This window comes from Canis lupus, chromosome 33, assembly GCF_003254725.2.
Source record: "Canis lupus dingo isolate Sandy chromosome 33, ASM325472v2, whole genome shotgun sequence".
NCBI lineage: Eukaryota > Metazoa > Chordata > Mammalia > Carnivora > Canidae > Canis > Canis lupus.
The window spans coordinates 16,680,505-16,703,138 of NC_064275.1; the positions used below are offsets into that span (position 1 = coordinate 16,680,505).

The 22,634-nt window shown below is 39.1% G+C and overlaps 1 protein-coding gene across 23 annotated transcripts in view; it reads left to right on the plus strand.

The window, feature by feature from the left end:
- The window catches only part of PHLDB2 (pleckstrin homology like domain family B member 2), a 217,835-nt gene that overhangs the window by 87,138 nt on the left and 108,063 nt on the right, over window positions 1-22,634 (plus strand). For all 23 annotated transcript variants that reach the window (XM_049105425.1, XM_049105427.1, XM_049105426.1 and 20 more), the window contains exon 2: window positions 15,450-15,561. In XM_049105425.1, the coding sequence (XP_048961382.1) occupies window positions 15,498-15,561 (64 nt within the window). In that variant the 5' untranslated portion in view covers window positions 15,450-15,497. The remainder of the gene's footprint in view (window positions 1-15,449; window positions 15,562-22,634) is intronic.

A 22,634-nucleotide genomic window follows, 5' to 3' on the forward strand; every position in this document is an offset into this window, starting at 1 on the left:
ATTGAAGTACAATCAATTCATTTCTCTGGTCGTTTTGAGAAGCTTAATTTACGAAAGAATTCTCTGGAATAAAATCTGGATTCTCTTTAAATCAATCTGCATCTCTTTTTAGTATGTTCATTATAATTAATATAATATAAAACTAAATATTGAATTGTCTTGTCGAATAGTCTTTTATTTTTTTAAGATTTATTTATTTATTTGAGAGAGAGAGAGAATGTGTGCAAGTAGGGACGGGCAGAGGGGGAGAAACCTGAAGCAGACTCCCCAGTGAGTGAGGAGCCTGACTTGGGGCTCGATCTCAGGATCCTGAGATCATGACCTGAGCCAAAATCAAGGGTCAGCCATTTAACCAACTGAGCCACCCAGGAGCACCTTGGAATAGTCTTTTAAGTAACCCTCAAAAATATACCGGTCAGGTAAAACTGTTTCAATATGGTATTTTCTGGAATTATCCAGTTATTCAAAGGGATAAACTTAGCCCATTGGGGACAAATCTACACACATGCTCTTTACTCATGTCTAGAAAGCATAGTCGTCTGAAGTCTATGGGTCCTATTAAGCACTTGCTCCATTTTTCCTTTCTTTGCCTAAATACTGGGGAATCTTGGCAACTTAAACAAAAATTGGACCCTATGTTTTCTCTCAAATACGTAGAGTCAGGGCCCAAGAAAACATAAGATTAGAACAAGGGGGGGGGGGGAATCCTTGAAGTCTAACAGTGATGCCATCATTTGGGCCCGTTAGCCAAGGAAGGAAGTCTGCGATCCTACATTTCTTTGGCAATTTTGCCCAGGGAGGTGTGGTCATGTGGTGAGGGGGTCAGGGTAGGGGTAGAGGGGAAAGTTTGATGAACCAGAACCCTCTGGAAGAGACAGCCTATCTCTAGGAGCCAATCAGAGCTATGTATCTATAATATCTCAGTGTAGGACTGATTCCAGCCAGGACCTGCTGGGTTGTTTGAGTCACTCTTCATCAGTAGCTCCTTCACTTGTTACAAGCACAAGTCCATTCACGGAGAATGACAAGTTGTTCATTATGGCACTTTGGGGACCTATTTAAACCTAGGATGTTTGGAATAAGTAATGCTAACACAAACGAGGAAGCACGCACAACCCTGGGAAAATAAATATCTATCCTATTTATGTAAGCTAATGTTCGATGAATATAAAGCAACTCAATCATCTCTACCTTATTAATATGGATGGGAATTAAAACCTAATCTAAAGATTTCCAAGGAATAAAGGTAGTAAATTTCAGGTAGTATAGATACTTAATTTAATTAATTTAATTTATTAGATGCTTTGACCTGTATGATGCACTCCTTTGTTTTCTTTGTTCTGAAAGCAGATAGTGAGAACCTCTGTATAATGACACTAAATTAAGCTTTACATGATAGAGCAAACGTAATGAAGTTACGGGCTATTATCTTCCATATGCTTAAAAGCAATAATACATAACACACACCAGGTACTTAGTAGTTGTTGAATGCTGAATGAATCATCTATAACAAAACAAAACAAAACAGGAAGTCGCTTCTCCTGTTATATTTTAATTATATTTTGCAGAATTTTTATTTAAAGTTGACATTAAAATTCATCCAATATGTATCTGTTGGATGGTAAGATGAAGACATTTGACAATTAAAATTTGGCTAAGAAGACATTAAATTGATTATCTATGTACAAATAAGGAGCAACATATTTTGTGATTTCATAATACATCACAAGCTTTTTTCATGATTATATGATTCTATTAAATGAGAATAAACCACTCTCTTTGGAGGGAATTTAAAGTTGACTCACCGATTCGAGTAAAACATGAATGAGACATTGTGTAAGAAAGCACTTGGTGAAAAAAAAAAAAAAAAGAAAGAAAGCACTTGGTGAAGTGCTGTGAAGCTTTTGTAAAGCACAGAGTTATCAGAACGGAAGGTGAAGTCAGGCTAGAGGTTCAGTCCCAGGTCGGCTACTTACTGCCTGTGCACTCTTGGGAAAGTGATTTTAACCTCGAAAGCTTTAGTTTTCTCATATGTAAAATGGAAAAGAATAAAACTGTCTAGCTCACACATTTTTAGTGACTATGAAGTAAGCTAATGCACAAAAGGGCCTCATGGCCCTTTATAGCAAGAACCCAGTGAATGCTGGCCATCACCGTCCTCTGTTTCTTCTTCATCATCATCACCAGAGGTTGGAATTTCTTCCTTACTGCTCATCCTACAAAATGTCAAGGCGGCCAAGAAATAATAATGATAATAAGAGAAAAGAAAAACAGAAATAAGCAGAGGTGCTGCTAAATCACATTCTATAATTTCTCACCTACAACAATCTGCGAACTGGTCTCTTCGGGCTTGCCTTCCTCGAGTTGATCCTCCAAGCTTCAAAGTGGCCTATTTAGAACAGAAAACCTGACCATATCCCTCCTCTGATCTCTAACGCAGTGGTTTGGGACCTACTAGGCAGTCTAGGGCCTTTACTATGGTGTCTGAGGAGGGTGTCTTAAAACTGAGCCCCTTCTCGCCCCTACAGCTTCAGTTGTGATCAGATAGACCAGACCTGGCTACCTCCCGGCCAAATCCTACTCCATTAGGACTCAGTTAAGAAAACACAAAAAACTGAGCAACTCAGCTGAGACTATGTTACCGCCTTGGAAGCTCTGGGCTCACCCAGTTATCAAACTGTCTTATAAGAACACTACACCGGGAGCTCCTTCTGGGTAGAGCGCCAGGGCTTGCCGCAATACTTGGCATATTCCAGGGGCTCAAGAACTATTTCCAAAGGAAAGGCTGAATGAATAAATGCATGAATATGCATCAGATAACCAGATGCAAAGTATACAGATTTGTAGACTTGCTGGAGCCAAGGTCCTTGGTGAAAACAATGGAAAGGTAGACATGGAAGTCTGGTAGGAGGTACAAGTGTCATTTTCGTAACTAATGAAGCTGTTAAAGGAGGGCATGGCTCAGGGACATGACAGCAGCAGACTTCTAAAACTGCACTCAGTTGTTAGATAGACTTACCCACCAGCGCCCCCCCCCTTCGCCCCCCCCAGATCTCACAATGTAGAGTGTGGAGAGGGAGACCAGAATGTGTAATTCTTAAGGTCAACTGGCTTCCAACTACTATGTAGAGTCAGTTTATTTCCCAAATGCACCAGTAGGAGAGTTGCCCCTTTTCTTCTGGGTCAGTGAGTCAAGCGGGAGAGAGAGAGGCCCAGAGGGGGACAGCAGCTGATGTCACTTGGACTGGTAAACACGCAGCCATGGGACGTTGCTCTGCTCCCTTCCCGGACAGCCTCAAGGGCACTGATTGATTTATATACTGGCAATATTTCCCAGAAGTGACAGGAAGAGTGGATTGCAAAGATATCTCCAAATTACCTATGGGTCAGTGGATTATCTCTAGACTTTCCTCTCTTATTCCTCCTTTTCAGTTGACCTATGAACACAGACGGAATGACGTACTTGATAAACTTCTTATCGAGATTTTAAAATTGTTTTGCCTTCTGAAAGATCATACTTCCTTTTTTTACTCAATCAATTCAATGAAACCTAGCAAATATTCACCGACACCCCACCAGGTGGCAAGCACAGTAAAATATAGATGAACACACCATAGTGATCATCTACTGGGTCTTTTCTCTTAGGTAGAGGAAAGGGAACTCAGTCAGTTATGAGAGCAAAATAAACAGAGACAAATATTTACTATCTTTTTTTTTTTAGTTTTCAAATGGTTTTCTGAGTAGTTAAATGACTGCTCACCCAGGATTTAAGACATTTCTCTTCTCCTTTCATCAGCATTAATTAAAGACAGGATACTAATGATAAAGGTCATGGAAATCGCTTGAGAGTCATTTATCTTCCCTCATTCTGTCCACATTGCGCCATCTCACAAAGGCCTGCCATCGGCAGAGAGAGGAACAGGGTGAAAGTGTGCACATAGGTTGTTCAAATCTAGCATTACAGCCAAAAAACAACTCAATAATGGATGGACGGTTCCACTTCCCCAAAGGAAGGCATCGTACTTACTCCTTTCTTATCCTGGATTCCTGCATTTTTCATTATTCTTTTGTTGGAAGGAAAAAAGTCTTGAGATCTTACCTTTCTAAGAATCCTATTTGGTTTTTATTTAACTGGATTCTGGAAGGCTGCTCACGTTATTTCACTGGATCTTAAACTCATAACTCTGTTTTCCATTGTTTTTGCCTCATTTTGTCTTACATCTTCTCATCACCAAACCAACAGAACTATTCAAAACAACAAGGTATGATTCCAATTCCTAACAGATTAGGGTTCAGATCTATTCCCAACTCCCAACTTCAACTTTTTAAGACCACAATGGAGCCAAGCTATCATGGAAAAATTGGTAATTTTGTTCCTCCCCCATCATGCTAAAGGATACACAGAGAGCTGCTAAAATGTGGAGGCACATAAAGCCTCCACGGCCTCAGCGTGGTTCCTGGTTGCTGGAAAAGCAGTTTGTCTTCTTCCTCTCATTCCTATCCATCTACTAGACCAATAGCAGGTGCAGGAAGTAACGATTTTCACTCTGGAATAGGTTGGCAGCATCTTCTGCCTGAGGACAAGTAGAGAAACTGAGGCTGGCATTTCTGTTCAGGGAAGAAAGAAACTGACATTAAAGCAATCTGAAGTCTTTACTTGAAATGCTATATTTTTTTCTATTAACTTATGAGAAAGCATATTAATTCATGACAGTGATTTAAAATATATATGTAAGGACGCCTGAGTGACTCAGTGGTTGAGCTCAGGGCATGATCTCGGGGTCCTGGGATCGAGTCCCACACCAAGCTCCCCGCAGGGAGTCTGCTTTCTCCCTATGCCTGTGTCTCTGCCTCTCTCTGTGTCTCTCATGAATAAATAAATAAAATATTTCAAAAATAATAAAATAAAAATTAAATAAAAAATATATGTATAGGGGCACCTGTGTGGCACAGTCGGTTAAGCATCTGCCTTCCACTTAGATCATGATCCAGGGGCTCTGGGATTGAACCCCACATCAGGCTCCCTGCTCGCCTGGGAGTCTGCTTCTCCCTCTGCCTCTGCCCCTCCCCCTGCTTGTGCTCTTTCTCTCTCTCAAACAAATAAATAAAATATTTAAAAATATAAACACCCGAGAAGTGTGTGTATGCAAATGTACCTCCATATACAAGAAATGTATACACATTTATTGGGTATGTACAAATTGCTTATTTCTAAATATCATGAATAAAGAAGAGAGCAAAGAGAGTCAACACATCCCAGCCCTAGCACTGTCAGCATGAATGGCTGTGAGATCTTAGGCAATTAACATACTCCCATGACTTTTCTCTTGCTTTGTAAAGAAAAAAGGGAAAGAAAAGAAAGGCATCATGACACGGTTTTTTGTTATCCCTGTCTCTGTTCCGAATCTACTGGGGAAGAATATGTAAAAGAAACTGATATGAGTAGAATTACAAATATTGTGGGGATTTCTGCAGGCAACTTTGCATATGTGTTTTTAAAATGTCAAATGTATTATTTAATACCTATTCAAGGCAATGTATATTAAATATTGAACAGATTTTAAAAGAGGCTTTTCATGAATTAAAAAAAATCATTAGTGGGCTTTGGAGATAATATTCACTTAATAAAATACATAATGTTTCTTTTGCCGAAAGCATTTTGAAGCCATGCAGGGAAATGAGATCTTCCCAGGAGCAGTGATAAACAAATTTCTAGGGTCAATAAGATAGAAGGGGCCCATTTGCAAAAATTTTCTCAGAGTCATCAATTTAAAGCCATCTGGAGAAGCAATCAGTAATCCTGTAATAGAATCCTGGCCCTACAACATACCACTATAATAGTCTGTGTGGAATCCATTTTTATAGTATGTTTACCCTGTATTTAATATGCCCCAATACCCAATATTGTTCAAGGCTAAATTCAAATAAGTGTTATTTCATATGAGACTATGTAGGCAGGATATTTTTATTTGTCCATGTATCTAGACAGATATTTGGATGATACAGATGCTTTGAGTATAGATATAGATACAGATATAGCTATAGAGATATCTCTACAGGAATGTTATAAATGTAAATAAGTTCAAGATGGACATAGACACCTTCATGAAGACTAGTTTCACCAGGAAGAGGTTGCCCTACCTACCAACTCTCACAGTAGGTTGGAAGGCCCAGAGTTAATTATTACAGAATCACTTAGATGGCATGAGTTTTTCTTTAGGGTAAACAGGCTGTGTCAGAAAGAGTCATTCCCTCCAATCCTGGGACAGGCAGAAATAGAAAAGATCTGTGGTGCTTTCTTCTGACCCTGCAGCCTGAGCAGCAAGCTCTCTCCAGATCGATCACATCTCCCGACCGGCCTTACCATTACCAGAATCTAGAAGGCCTGTCCAGCTACGCTCCAACCACGATTTAGCCCTGTATAACCAAATACACATTAATCTACATCAAGCCATCATCTCTGCTCTGTAATCATCTTTTCAGACTCTACTGTTTCTATCAACGGTGCTGTTTGCTTATAATGGCATTGAATTTGTAGACTTAAAATGCCTTGTTATGTTTTTATTAAAGAAAAAAAAGCGAAGAACACCAAAAGGTAAAATCATACCAAATTTTCAAAGTATTTAAGACCACTTCACCCCCCACACCTTTCCATGCACACACACACATACACACACATATATGTGACACATTCATGTGTGTGTGTTTATATATGTGTGTATATGTATATATGTTTATAACATGCTGTTTTCACTTAAAACTTATTCAGGTCAGTTTATTTAGGCTTACTTCATTCTCATATTATTCCATTGTGTAGACATACCATGCTTAAGGATACCCTACGATGGTTATTTTGTTTTTTTTTAACATTATGCTATCACGAACAAGGGCTACAGAAAATATCTTTAAATATATAGCTTTAAGTACTTTTGCTATCATGTCTTTATAAGGCAGATTTTCAGAAGTAAGATTGCTATAGCATACATAGGGTATCCTGTGTGAACAACTTTTAATAAATTCTGCGACATTATTGGGATCAAGTTTGGACTCCTCTTCTCCCTTATACTAATCTTCTCCTTTATAGGCTCCAATTAAAAAAATCTATAGAAACATCACCTGTAATATCATCCTGCCATTTAATCCTGCCCTGACAATTTCTGGCTATATACTGTTTAGATCCTAACATGCTTGGACACTGACTTTAGTTTCCTAACTGGCTTTTGTTTACCTGGCCTCTCATTCCACATTTAACAGTCATATTAACCTTCTCAATAATTGCTATGCACAGATCACATCTCTATAATCTTCCATGAGTCCCCATGACCTAAAAAAAAAAAAAAAAGAATTTTAACCATGCGTTCAAGATCCTTCACGATCAAGCTTCAGTCTTTCTCATTTTACCCTTATCTGTCCTATTTAAAAATTAGAACTGTAGCATCTAGAATTGTGGTTTGAATTTTAATGTATCTGATAGCAAAACAGTATGTTCTTACTATCACAATATAATTCAATTCAACAAATATATATTTGACATACGCTCCATGCAAAACACTTCGCTACATGCTAGAGAGGATCAAAATTTTAGAAATAATGGCACACGATTGACAATCATGGTGCTTGCCTCCTTGGCAGCAACAGTGCTTTGTGCTATGCGACCTTGCTTCTGACAATAGCGGTCAAAACAAACGTGGGCACCTAGTCTGGCTGTCAGTTGCTACCTAGTAAGCCACGTCAAAACTCAATTACTTAAAACAATGACAACATTTACGTGGCTCACACATCTGTAATTCAGGTAAAGCTCAAAGGAGATGCCTCAGCATAAGCTATGGTGGCTTGAAGGTTAGGACTGGGAATCATATGAAACCACTGAAGTTATGGGGCCATAGAAACCAGGAGGAAGAACCCCAATTCTGTTCACTTTTATGCATATCCCCAACAGGGCACCGTACCAGATGTATAACAGATGCTCAGATATGTTGTAGGAAGAAATATGGGAATGACTAGAAAAAGGGAACACAAAAAGAGGCGTAAGTTAGCGGGGAGAAAGATGAAATTATATTAGAATTATATAGAGTTTGAAGTTCCAGTGATAGTTCCCTACTGGGATTTCTAGCAAGTTAGTCAAGTGGGTCTGTGGCCCAGAAGAGAATTGAGGGGAAATGTTTAAGAAGCCATGAACAAGGTGAGGCTTTGACTGGATGAGACTGCCAAGAAGGAGTGAATAGAGGGAGACCGATGACTAATGCTCCAGCAAAATAATACGTGATTAATACTATAGGCTCAGACTCTGAACAACTGGATTTAATGCCTGTAACACTTGCTTCACTACTTACTAATTATGTGTTTTCTTGGGCTTAGCTATTTAAATCTCTCTGTACCCTGGTATCTTGTTATAACATTGTTATAATAATAAAATCTACTCCATAGGGCTATGGATTAAATAATATAATGCCTGCAAAGTACTTAGTTTTTAAAACTATTATTATTTTTTTTAACATCTAAAGTTTAGGAATGAGCAGAGAAAGAGCCAGAGAATAATGCTGAGCTTCAGTGAAGGCCTTAGGAAAGCTTATATAACAGTCCTGATAAATGTTCACAGGAATAAATTGTCTCCTTTCCAAAATGGTTCTAGGACGATCTCTCTTACGTTAGATGCAGTTACAGTTACATGCATTGAGTTTCCAAACATCAGAGTTGCTGATTTTGTTAATAAAAAAGGGGGGTGAACATGGTGAGTAGTATTTCCCATACCAACATTTCACAAAGTTTGTGCTTTTTGGGGTGGTATAGTGATGCATTGTGTGAAAAAAATATGTTCTATACTCAAATAAATTTGAGAAATGCTGGATTATACAGAATTAAATAGATGTTTCCTTAAATGCATCTGTTAACATGAGCCATGGTTGGCTAAGAAAGGGCTATCAAGAGCACCATTTTCCAGATTCTTGTAAGTTTTTCTACAGATCATTCTGCTAACCCAACATGTAGAACACAATGTCTCAAAGTTAGCCAAGGAGGAATCTCTTGAGAAATTTCCTTAAAAAATCCATATTATTGGGGCACCTGAGTGGTGGGTGGTGAGCGTCCAACTCTTGGTTCTGGCTCAGGTTGTGATCTCAGGATGGTGAGATCAAGCCCCAAGTCAGGCTCAAGGCTCATGGCAGAGTCTGCTTAAGACTCTCTCTCTCTCTCTCTCTCTCTCTCCCTCGAACTATAAATGAGTTTAAGATGCGGATTTCTGCAGATAATTCATGAAAGCTAATGATTTGATATCAGAAAAAGTATAATTGTGGTAAAGTAGTTGTAGGTTCTCCATGTAAAGAAATTTGAATTATCATTTCATGGAATTAGTGGAAATCTAATAGATTTCCCAGAATCCCCAACAGAACTTTGACACAAAGTCAGACTCTAATTTAAAAAAAAAAAAATTTTTTTTTAACTTGCCTAGAACTTGTATCTAACACAGTAGGGACAGTTGTATTTCTGTGTACCTGTTTAAAATTTAATCTAAGACCAGTCTTCTTACCTAAGATTTACTTGGAGACCAATCAGGGCCAATAATACACAACCTAAGAGATGTATTGTTAAATCTAACCTAAAAGAGATTGTCCTAGGGGCACCTGGGTGGCTCAGTGGTTGAGCGTCTGCCTTTGGCTCATGGCGTGATCCCAGGGTCCTGGGATCAAGGCCCACATCAGGCTCCCCTCCCGCTTCTCCCTCTGCCTGTGTCTCTGCCTCTCTCTGTGTGTCTCTCATGAATACATTTTTTTAAATCTTAAAAAAAAAAAGATTATCCTAGAACCATTTTGGAAAGGAGACAATTTTTTCCTGTGAGCATTTTATCAGGGAAGAATTCAACAAAGAGTGAATGGCTTACCATATTTCTACTTATACAGTCCTATTAAAACTTTTTTGGTAAAAATAAAAAGATAAAAGTATGGCATCACTTTCAAGCTTCTCTCTACACACTCAAGGAATTGTGCCTTTTGTATGTCTGACAAGATGGGTTTTGGCTGTGGTCATTCCTGGCCTTTCCCAAAACCTCTGGCACACAGAGGATGGGAGTGAGAGTAAATTAGTCTATGAAAGGCCACCTGTGCTACACTTTTCCAGACTGAAACAAACAAACAAACAAAAAACCCTAAAGAGATAAAACCATTAAATGCAACACACCATCCTAAACTAGCTCCAGTAAAGAATACCGTTGCGACAATTCATTAAACTTGAAAAGAGTTTGTGAATTCAATACCAGTGTCAATGATAATTTCCTGATTTTGATCCTGATACTGTGAGTTTCTGGAGAATGTTCTTGTTTGATGGGTTACATCAGCAAACCAGTAATGACAGGCACCATGTTCAAAACTTATTTCCGAATGGTTCTGGGAAAAATATCCTTTGTGTTCTTCTTGCAGCTTTTCTGAAGCTTGAGGTTATGCTAAAACTAACAAGACTAAAATGTAGTCTTAAAATTAAATGTAATATTAATAAATTAACATTTATTGTATAGTTTGTGTTTATTGTTGATTTTTTCAGGTTCTCTGAATAAACTATCATATCATCTGAAAATAGTGTTACTTCTTTTCCGATTCTTGTGCCTCCCACTGTTCTGTCTTTTTAAATTGTGCTGGCTAATATCTCTAGAACGATGTGCAAGAGTAGTAGTGGAGATAGCAAGATTTGTATACATAGTAAGCTTCTTGACTCTTTCCTAATCTTAGTGGAAATGTCTCTAGTATTTCTTCATTAAGTACATTAAGTTCATTAAGGCCCTGGTTTTAGGGCCGAGGTGTTGTGGTCAGGAAATATGCATCAATTCTTATTTTCTTGAATGTTTTTATCAGAAAGTTTTTTGTCAAAAGTTTTTTTTTTTTCCCTATAGGGCATAATCACATAATTATTCCTCTTACATCTACTAATTTTTTGTTTATATGACTAGATTTCCTAACACCGAATCATCCTTGCATCCCCGAAATAAATCTCACTTGGTCATGGTATATTTTCTTAATGTGATATTTGTTTTTGAATAATTAATCTGTGTTTTTGCATTGACATTGGATGATTGCTTGCAAAAGTATTCAAGTGTTAGAATCACGTTCCTCCATACTGCTTGGAGCAGAGCAGTCTCCACCAAGGGCACTTGGTGACAATGGAAAAGTTGTGGGCGACAGGGGTAATGGGGAGATGGAGAGATCTGACTTCAGAGTCACACACACCTTTTGAAGGCTGCTGGCCCCCTTTGTTGACTTTGTGACCTGGGAAAAGTTCTTTCTTCTCTCCTACCTTCTGTTTTCTCATATGTCAGTTGGGTGAACCCACCACAATAAATGAGGTGGGGGCTAAATGACATCTGCAAAATCTGCAACCCAAAGCCTGGCACAATGGAAGCTCACAACAGCATTGCAATGTTTTATTACAAATATTTTTCTTCTGTTGCTGCTCACGTTATAAAGGAAGTGGTGCTGGAATATATGTGAAGAGATGTCATGGTTTCCATAGACACTCGATGTCTCGGTGTAAATGGTCCCCAGGATTTTGCTACGATTACTGAGCACAGAGGAGATTGAGCAGCTCAGTGAGCTGGGTGTGTATTTTGTCTCTGCCTCTACAGCCACCCCATTCTATACCAGAGGTTCGTATGTGGATAGTTAGCACTTGCTGAGTGCCAAGTGGGGCCAGGAGGGAGGACCGTGAAAGGAATGGAAAAAGAAGATACAATTTCTTGAGACTCTAGTCCATGCCAGGGACTACTTCATGTATATCTGCAGTTAAATCGGTGAGGAAAGCTGAGAGGTAGCATCAAGATCTCAAAACCTGAGAGAAGCATCTCAAGAGGCAATAAATAGGTAGGGGCATTTTTTTCTCTGCCTAGGAGTCAAGATTGGCTTCTGTTCTTTTCTCTTCTCTTCTTTCTCACTCAGACCTCTCCGAATGGAGGAGAATGGAGAGATATAGTCTCTCTGGGCTGAGTTCCTGGCTCCTTTATCTCTTAGTGTCCTGCACATCAGGAAACCACCCTGGACAAGGTAGTAGCCCTGCTTCTAAGACTCCTAAGTGAGGAGGAGGTAAGGATAGTGCTAATTTATTGATGTGTTTACTCTACAACTCTTTATTACTGACATATTTATTTTACAACCCTTTATTTGGATGGCAGGGATGAAAATGCTATCTACTGCTCTCAGATTGGTCGAGGGCTCCTACAAAATGCTGTGGGAGTACGAGGGAAAAAGAGATTGGCCTAAAGACACTGGCATTTTTGCCAAACCTAGAAACTTGGAGCTAAGTAGAAGAGCAACATTTGTGGGAAACAGCATAGATCGGGTATTTAAGAAAGAGACACAGACACAGTCCATATATTTTGTTTCTGTCTCTTTCTTGCTGTCAACCTTGGACAAGTTCCTTATGTTTTCTGAACTTTAATTATATTGTCTGCAAAATAAGAAAACGTACCTAACATATAGGTGTTTGTGGCAAAGATTAAAGGAGCTAATGCAGGTCAAACACTTAGCACAATGCCTGGTTCATGAATCCCCAAGTAACAAGGCTATTATTATTATTATTATTATTATTATTATTATTATCTGGTCTTCAACAGTGTTCTTTAGGTCTTGTCTCTGTCCATAGTCCTTTCCTCAGACCTTGAGCTTCTTTGTTTAAAACAAATTACTGAAATGTAATTCCTACACCATAAATTAATCAGTTTAAATTATAGACTTTAATGGTTTTTAATATGTTTCAGAATGTTCCACAATCTAATTTTAGAACATTTACATTAACCCCCAAAAGAAAACCCATATCCATTAGCAGTCATTTCCTATCCCACCCCCCCTACCCTACCCCACCCCACCCCCGGCTCTCCCACAGCCAGTTCTAGGCAACCACCAATCTACTTTGTCTTTATAGACTTGCCTATTCGGAACATTTTATATAGATAGAATCGTATAAGATGTGGTCTTTTGTGACTGGCTTTTTTCACTTAGCATAGTATTTCCGAGGTTTGTCTGTGTTGGAGCATCCTTTCCTTTTTACAGCCAAATAATATCCCATCATACAGATATACCACATTTCATTTATCCATTCACCTGTTGGAGGACATATGAGTTGTTTCTGTTTTTTGGCTCTTACGAATAATGATGACGTGAACATTTGTATGTAAGTTATATGTGAATATATGTTTTCATTTCCTTGGGATATAGGCCTACAAGTAGAATGGCTGGAACTTATGGCAGCTCTGTGTTTAACCATTTGAGGAACTGCCACATTGTTTTCCAAAGTGGCATTTTACATTCCCACAAGCTCCTTGCTAGTATCCTGTCCAATATTTGTTTTTATCTCTTTTTCCTTAAAGCCACCCCAGTGGGTATGAAGTGGTATCATATTGTGTTATTGATGTGTTTTTTTCCTGATGATTAATTATGTTCAGCATCTTTTCACCTGCTTATTGGCTATTTGTATATCTTCTCTAGAGAAATTCAGATCCTGTGACCATTTTGAATTTTAAGAGTCCTTTCACGTTCCAGATCAGATGTATGATTTGCAAATATTTTCTATCATTCTGTGGGGTGTCTTTCCCTTTCTTATGGCATTATTTATAACACGAAGTTTTACAGGCTTATTTTTAATATAACTTATGGCAGACTATATTTCAGCATTTATCTCCTACAAAAATGCTCAAGCTGGTGGACCTTCCATGGGAGAGTTGGCTTTGTATTTCACTGACAACCATGAGGCCCTCAGCATGTAAAAATCCTTGACTCTTATTGCTTCCTGCCATAGTCATTGAGCCATGTGGGCATCGTCCTTTATGTGCTCTACTGAAAGGAGGACCACTTCTTCTAGTCAAGGCCAACCCTCCAACTGGGTTCTTAACTCAGTCCTCACTCTCTCCCACAACTTTGCTCCATCACTTCATCTCCCTCTCTTCTAGATCTTTACCATTGCCCTCTCTATCTTCTCTCAGCATATAAACCAACTTAGCTTACTCCCTCCCATTTTAGAAAAAGCAAAACTTCTCATGATCTGACCCTCCAAATTTCCAACACTAGCCATAGTCTCTACCCTGCACTTTACTTGGATGCCCTACTGACATATTCCAAATCAACACATCTAAGATTGAATTCCCTCCCTCACTCTACCTCTGCTCCACTTACTTTATTTCCATTCTTAGATAATGGCACCATCATCTACCAAAATCACACCAGACTCTCCCTGTACCCACATTCCAGTACCAACAAATTTTCTTAAGTTATCTTGTGCTGGTAAGATATCTGTATCTATCTCTAGGCCTATGCCTATTTCTATATCTATATGTATATTACAGTCTGAACCTTATTGTCTTAAACAAATACCCTATTTTGGTTTCTTAATATCTCTACCTAGAAATATCGTATAGACCTCTAAACGATCTTTCTGCCTCTAGTTCTGTCACCATTAAAACCCATCCTCCTTAACATACCAAGAACAATTAAAGCAAAACCTGTTACTCTTTCAGCATCTGAATGGTAGATAAGGGTTGTTAACCTTACAAGGTAATATGCGTTATTGGTTATGTGATTTTTTATAACTCTCTTGTTCTTCCGGAGCTTTCCATCTCTCATCTGTGAAATGGGAATGAAAATACCTAGTCTTAGAGTCACTGTGAAAATTGGATGAGAAATATTTGGCATTGTAGGGCACCTCTGAGTCTGCAGAGAACATTAGACTCATTTGAGAGCTAAAGAAAGGCCCGACTTAAAGTCAGGAGCTCCTTGGGGAACTCCTTTTTTTTTTTTTTAAGATTTTTATTTATTTATTTGAGATAGAAAGCACAAGTTGGGTGGGGGAGGGGCGGTCAGAGGGAAAGGGAGAACCAGGCTCCCCACTGAGCAGGAAGCCTGAGGTGGAGCTCAATCCCAGGACCCTGAGGTCATGATCTGAACCGAAAGCAGTCGCTTAACTGACTGAGCTCCACAGGCATCCCTCCTTGAGGAACTCTTAAGAACAAAGATATTGTGGGTTTTTTTTTTCTATAATATGAGATGTTGTAAAAATTAATAGAAATAATAAAGACAAAAAAAAAAAAGAAATAATAAAGACAAAGTACCTAACAGAATGTCTCGCAAAACATGGGACAAAACATAGAAAATAAGTGACAACAAAATCCAAGCTGAAACAACTATGCTGAAAATTGATTCTTCTAAGTATTGACCATACTCTTGTTGACATCTGTTTTTTTAAGTCTGTAACAATTCTACCCAAAAGTGAGCTTTTGTTGGTGGTGGTTGGTGGTGATGGGGTTTAAATTTGTCATTCTAAAGGATAGTCAGCAGGGGGATTATAAATGATCCAGGATGTATGTTTTCCAAATTCAATAGCAGTTAGCATTCCCCAGATGTTAGCTCTGCTGACCTTTGGTTTTCAGAGGTCGCCTTGGCTTCCCAGTCATGGTACTTTTCTTTTCTCACTGAGTACAGGCTGGCATCCATCCCAGTTTCTCCTTTGAGATACAGCAGAAGACCCTGATGGAGGAGGACAATACTCAGAGGGAGGAGCCCAAGCAAGAGGGAGCTGACGAGGTGCATGTCGGTAAGAACTCTCGGTGTGCATTTCATTGGTGGAGATTTTCAGTAAATATGTACCAGTGCCTACTGTCTGCCATACCTGCTGGGAATGATCTGGCATTTTCCAGCGTAAATGCAAGAAGTCCAGTAAGCACCAGAAAAATAGCCGGAGGCCAACAATCCTTGTCTAGAGCTCCAGTCATGTGCTTACTTACCTCACTGAGGACAGGTTGAGGTTTGTTTAGACCAGAGATTGAATGACAAGCAGGCCAAAGCAACTGGTGTGGAGAGGTCTTTTTCAGTGACTCAGCAGTCATTCAAAAATTAAAGGCCACACAAAAAAGGGATGAGATGGGATGCACAGGGAAAGGCATTCCATTTTTTGGGCACTCTAGAAGAACAGCTGATTTTGCTACCTCCTTCCAGGAGGGCAGAGGACCCCCAGCCATTTCCAATCCACAGGGCTTGCAGTGCGAGTTGAAATCTGTAATGTATTCCCTCTGCATTCAAAACAGAAAGAATGGACTCATAAAATGCATATTTTCCTTAATATTTTTTATTATCCCTCAGATGATCAAGTCACGGTGGGCATGGGAGAGGCTGTTCAGAGATATGTTGGGGACGGGGTGTCAGTTAACCTCACTAGTATTTCCCCACCATGAGCTGACTATCTCTGCACTGCAAAGCCCTCTTCTATTAAGGGAGAGTGATTTCATGCTAGATTTAAATTTTAATTGACTCATTCTGCTAAGTTCAAGATATAGAAGTTAAAATAGAAAGCCTCTGTATCAGTATAGGTTCTCCACATAATCTCTCTCTACATATATACACACATATATGGAGTGAGGGAAGAGAGAGAGATTGATGGATTGATTGATTTTACAGAATTGTCCGCTGTGGTTGGGAAGCCTAGCAAGTCTGAAGTCTGTAGGGCTGGCCACAGGCTGGAAATTTAGGCAGTGTTTCTGTGTTGTAGCCTCAGGGAGAATTTCTTCTTTGGGAAACCTCAATCTTTACTCTTAAATTCTCTTCTATTGGATGAAACCTAATCACATTCAGAGGGCAATTTGCTTTACTCAAAGTCTACTTATTTAAATGTTAATTATATGTAAAAAAAAAATCTTCATAGCAACATCTAGACTCTTGTTTGACCAAACAACTGGGCACCATAACCTAACTAAGTTGGCACAAAATTCACCATCACTGTCTTCTTACTTTACCAAGGCCAGGGATAAGATTGGGATAAGTTTTCTGGAAAGTATGTTTTCTGAACTGCTGTTCTTATTAAGAAAGAGATTAATGAATACGATACGTGCAAAAAGCCATAAGTAGTGTATTGTGATTGAAACTGGCCCTCCTTGCAGGGAGAGAGGGAGGAAATGGTAAGTTACTCACTGGGAAACTAACCTGAACTAAGCAAATGATTTATTTTTTTGTTTATTTGCTTAATGCTAAACTGAAGATTCTGGATTTATTTTATCTAAAGTCTTGATCACTAAAGAATTCTTAAGCATTGAAGTGATGAGATTAGATTTTCAGTATTCAAGACCAATTCATGTGGTTATTCAACAAATATTTTATGGTGTCTCTCATGCTTAAAGTACTGTGGGAAGCACTGGGCATATAATGGTGACACGCATAGAAGAGTCCCTGACTCAAAGCTGAGATTTTAGTGGAGATGCGAGAAAAGAAAAAGACAAATAAAATATTTATGAATTTTAATTAGTTTTGTTGAGACCAGAGGCTTGATTTGCAAGTTTACAATTCCAAGCTGCCTACTGGTGTCCACTGGGCCATCACATTCTTGTCATAAGTGTAAAGTTTAAATACTGAGTAATCACTCAGCAACAGCCCTATAACCTCATCCCCTCTTCCACCAAGACACATGGGTTTTGATGCTTTCTCTCTTTCCAAAATGTGGATCTTAGCTTTCCCTTTAGACTCTTCCACCTCCTATTACCTTGGGTGAGTCTTGCCAACCACATATTCCGTGCTCCTAGATCCAGGGATAATGAAACTATATCTCCCCTGAGCCCTGGAATTGCTCCTGACCTTCTCTAGGGGTGAGGTTAAGAATACCAGGTGATCAATGAAGGCAAAGGGGGTTGAGAAAAGAGTACTCCCGACAGATATTTAAGAGTTAAAGATGATAAGGTTTAGCAGTAGATTGGTAATAGGGGTTGGGGAAATTTTCCAAACTAGGGGTTTGAATGACTGACTATAAGGGGATGATTTATATTTAATTATGATAACAAAGAAGGAGGGTTGAGGGATGTACATGGGATAAGGGCATGATGATTTGGGCATGTTGGATCTCCTCTGCCCAAGGGACTCCCTGTTAAGGTGTACAGTATGTGATCACCACCTTCCTTCCTGTGCAACCTCAACCCTCCTCTTTCTTGTACTAAGGATGGTGACAGCTGGAATGGAAAACAAGGGGTTGATATTTCCAATAGGATCAAAGCATTCAACTATTCACAAAGTCCTAGAGAATTTAACATGAAATGCTAATAGCCCAAGAGAGATAAAACTTTCTTTTGAGAACTAATTATCAGTGAGTTATTTATTAGGGGTAATGTTACTCTCCATCCATATGGCTCCTTTAAAATTGACTGTGTAAAGAATTTTCCACCCGGATAGTCACTTTGATGAACTTCAGGAGCCAGATGGGATGAGGGACAAAACTAGCTTGTGTAATAGGAAAACAATAAACCACATTAGGGCTTGTCTTGATTGCATTGCCCATCAATGCTAACAGACCAGAGAAATGGAGAGTTCTTAAGTGATTTCTTCCCACCAGCATTGCTGCTATTGGGGATCCCCAGACTTTATCTGGGCTTTTTTTGTAGAGTAAACAGAGAGACAGCTACTGCTCTACCAGCAGGCTTAGGATAGGGGGAAAGAAATATCCCCTTTAAAAGTATCCATATTTGCCTTCTTGACTAGCAAATTCATTTCAGTGTATGCAACTTTTCCCTTGTACCTTGTTGGGTTGAGAAGCCTTTATAAAACTAACTTTAATATTAATATTAAAGGTACAATGTATTCATCTACCCATGTTAAAATTCAGGAGATTCTTATGTCAACCTTATAAATGCAAGGCCAATACCTCAGGAATCAACCTCTTCAATGATAAGAGAAACTCTTTTAAATAGAGGGGTTTTTTTTGGTTCCTGTTTGAGAAACAGTAAATGAATTTCAATTTCTTTAGTCATAATTGTAACTCATAGAAACTTGGTTCTTGACAATGGCCAGAAATTCAAATGAGTCTAGAAGAACTGTACTAGCCATAAACATCACCATCTGTACCTCAGAAATAAATGCTTCAAACAACTATGTAGAACTTACTGAGTATTGACACTAAGTCTCTAGCCAGCGTTGGGTTCTGTACACAAGTGTTTTTGTCAGCTCTCTTAACAATTCCCTTGAGAGAAACAATGCAATTATGCCCATATGTGAAATATTACAAAAAAGGGCAAGCAAGTAGCCCCAAGCTCCTAGTGACACAACCAGTTCACTGGAACATTAAGTCATTGAATTTCCAGTCCTACAGTTGGCCCAACAGCCAAAAGGTACCTGTTTTGTGCTTATTTCCGTGAGAATCTTAAGATCTGTAACTATGGAATCATCATAACATGAGAATAAGAATGGCAGTCAGGAGTGGGGAGGAGGGATTCAGTGTCTTAACTGGGCCTGTAATGAATATTCAACTGAGCAGCCTTGATTGGATTGACAGCTTTGTTTAACATATTAGGAAATAGAATCCAATTTCTTTATTGGAGTTTTCAAACTGTGTGGCTGGAGCTCATCTTTCTCTTTCATCCTAGCCCCATATAATCAGCGTCTACTTCCTACACAGCCACCGGCTCTTCCTGTATTTGTCCAGCAAGGAGGAGCCAGTGCAAGTTTAGAGCAAGGAAATGACCTAATTAAAATGGCATTAGACATGAAATCTAAAAGTCAAAGGCTTATCCCTCCCCTCCCCTGCCCTCCCCTCAAATCTGGCCTCAGTTCCCCCCCCCCCCATTATCTCTCACCCCTCCATCCCATGTACCGTGAGCTCAGGCAGCCTGTGTTACTCTTCACTTCCCTAATCCACTTTGGCTTTACTGTCCCTTTGCTTTGTTAACGTTATCTCTTTTGTCTAGAAGACCCTTTCTCCATAGGAGGGTCACATCCATTGTCTCATTGGGCAAAGATATCCCCTCCTCTGAACTCATTTGTATCCCTTTTTACCGTATGTTTTATAGTAGATTACCATGTTACACTTATAGGCTCAGCAGTAAATTCTTTATATAGAGACACATAGCAAATGATTTATTTTAGCTCCATCTTCTACTCATCTAGGCCCGTCGACTGGAACACAGTAGATGCTTAGTAAATTTGCCTTTGGGATTAACAGTCCTCGTATTCTGAATCCTGGCCCCTGCTCTGATTTGTCAGAAATCTCTAAAGCAGTGAGGTCTGTCTAGATCTGACATGTCAGTCCGAACACTTAATCCCTGTCCAACGTGGCTCAGAAGAATTATACTATCTCTTCTCTTATCATATTATAACATGTCGTAGCCTAGGATATCGTGAGGGAATCTGAAATGAAGGAGTGAGGTAACTGGAGAGATAGTGAAAGTCAGATGAAAGGGAACAGGAAGAGGAGTAGGAGATAAGCTGAGCTTCCTGCAGGATGGAGGAGCAGTGCTCATGGGGTACTGTTTTTTTCTGGGATGGGCAGAGAAGCTACAAAGACACTTCAAGTCTGCCTCTCAGGAAAAGTCAACCAATCCAGACTCTTCGAATGATTAGAAAAGTGGGCCTGATAAACACTGCTGATATAGGTTAATCTAAAGTATACACACACTCACACACACACACACACACACACACACACACACACTCCCAGCATCCTTTTCCTGCCTGATTCCAATACAAATTCACAGGAAAGTTTGGGGGCAGGACTGACTGCAAGAGAACATCTGATGCAGAATTTAATCATTTGGAAATATATTTAGATTATTCTCCAAATTAGATAAGCCATCTTAATAGTTTGAACATAAAGCTGTGCACGGGGATAAATTCCACTTTAACTTTGGTTAATTCTTTGGTGTTAATTTGAAGAGCTAATGTGTTATGTATACTTCATATGTGAGAACACAGAATGAAATCCAAATATCCAGTAAGGTTATTCGAATAAAAATAGATCAAAGATGTGAAAGAAAAAAAAGAGTAGTAGGAAGCAAAATCTTTATTTCCATATCACAATCATTTCATGACTTTGAGCTTCTTCCTGGCAACCAGGATACAAAGGGAAACATGGGTTTACATAGGTCTCCTTAACAACGATTGCAAATCCGCTGTGAAAATGGATGAGATATCCTTTCTAAGGAATGAAAGAATATCAATTTTTTAAGACAGAGAAAATTCATCCTAGCACTAAATTCTAAAATGAGTTTATGATGTGGAACCGAACTTACATTGGATAGTACAAACAAAATGCTTGATGTCATTGACAACAGTTCCATAAAAGAAGGCAGGTGTGGTTGGAAACGTCTCTTTTGGTGAGGACTTTATGCTAAGTGAATCACGCCAGGCACAGAAAGAAAAAACTGCGTGATCTCTCTTATATGTGCAATCTAAAAGAGTCAATTCCCTAGAAGCAGAGAGCAGAAAAGTGATAATCAGGGGCAGGGAGGTGGGGGAAATGGGGAGATGTTGGTCAAAGCTTATGGGGGTTGAAGTTAAAGTATAAATAAGTCTAAAGAGCTCATGTACAGCAGATGACCACAGTTAATAATAATCGTACTCAATATTGGACAGTTGATAAGAGGATTGATTTCGGGTGTTCTTACCACCCACACAAACAAGGTGACTACGTGGGAAGATGTTTGTTAGTTTGCATGTAGCAATCTACAGTACAGAAAATAATCCTTGCACTATCTGTATGTCCATCAAATCATCGTGTTGTATACCTTAAATATAGGCCATTTATATTTTTTTTAAAAAGAAGAAGCAGCCCTCATTTTCTAACGCTCCCTGTGTGCTACCTGTCTCCTGTGGAAAGCATGGTGCCTTATCACTTTCATTGATTAAAATATGAGTTGAGTGTTATTAGTCTCATTTTTCAGGAAAGAAATTTGTCCCTCAATGGAAGTAAATAACACATTCAAATAGGCTTAGCCACGGCTTAAACCCAGGTCTGTCTGATTCCAAAATCTGTGATCCTTCCACTGCACTCTGCAAATAAAAACTTCTTGATTCTTTCTATTGGCATATTATTAAAAAGAACACCAGTACAAATAGTTGGTCCACAAGTTGGCCTGGGGTTGAGGATGGCCCCATGTTAATAGCTACAGACATGTTTTAGGCTATCACTATAGAGGAAGAGATGAACCAATTCAGGACATGGGTTAATCAAGTCCAATTGGTCTTTGTTATTGAGAGGGTATCATAGCAAAAGTAATTTCAAATGGAATGATCCATAAGTAACTTATAATATCCCTTTGTGCAACATTTCTCCTTTCCCTATCTAAGGGAAGGATACAGCAAAGTAAGATCAGGTATTGCAACCACTACAGATCCTAGAGAAGGGGACGGGGGAAGAAGTTCTGCTGGGTAGTTTACAACACAACATCTTAGTGGACAAGAGGAAATGGCAGAGAGAGTGAGGTGTGGCTCTGGTCTGGGATTAAATAAAGAACTTTGTTGTAAAGAACCTAGGAAATGGAAAAAGGAAAAGGGAAGAGCTCATTTCTTTTTTTTTTTTCTTTCTATTTTTAAAAATATCATCATAACTAAAGGAAATTCTGTGAATAATAATTATTACATAATAACAGGTGTTACATTTTGAGTGCCTTCACATTTGAAGATGCCTGGGGTCTGCATTTAACATTTAGTTTAAGCTTTGCACCTCCGGGTGGACCTCTTCATCTCCAGGCCCCTGTGGCATTATGCAAGCTATGGAAAACCACAACAATGCAGCAGGAGTGAGAAGCCTTGCTAGCTTTAGTTACTTTAAAAAGTCACATTGAACGAATCCCCTTTGAGCCCCTTCCGAGTGAGTATTAAGTATCCAGCCTTGGAGTATGGTTCATAGAAATATGAATA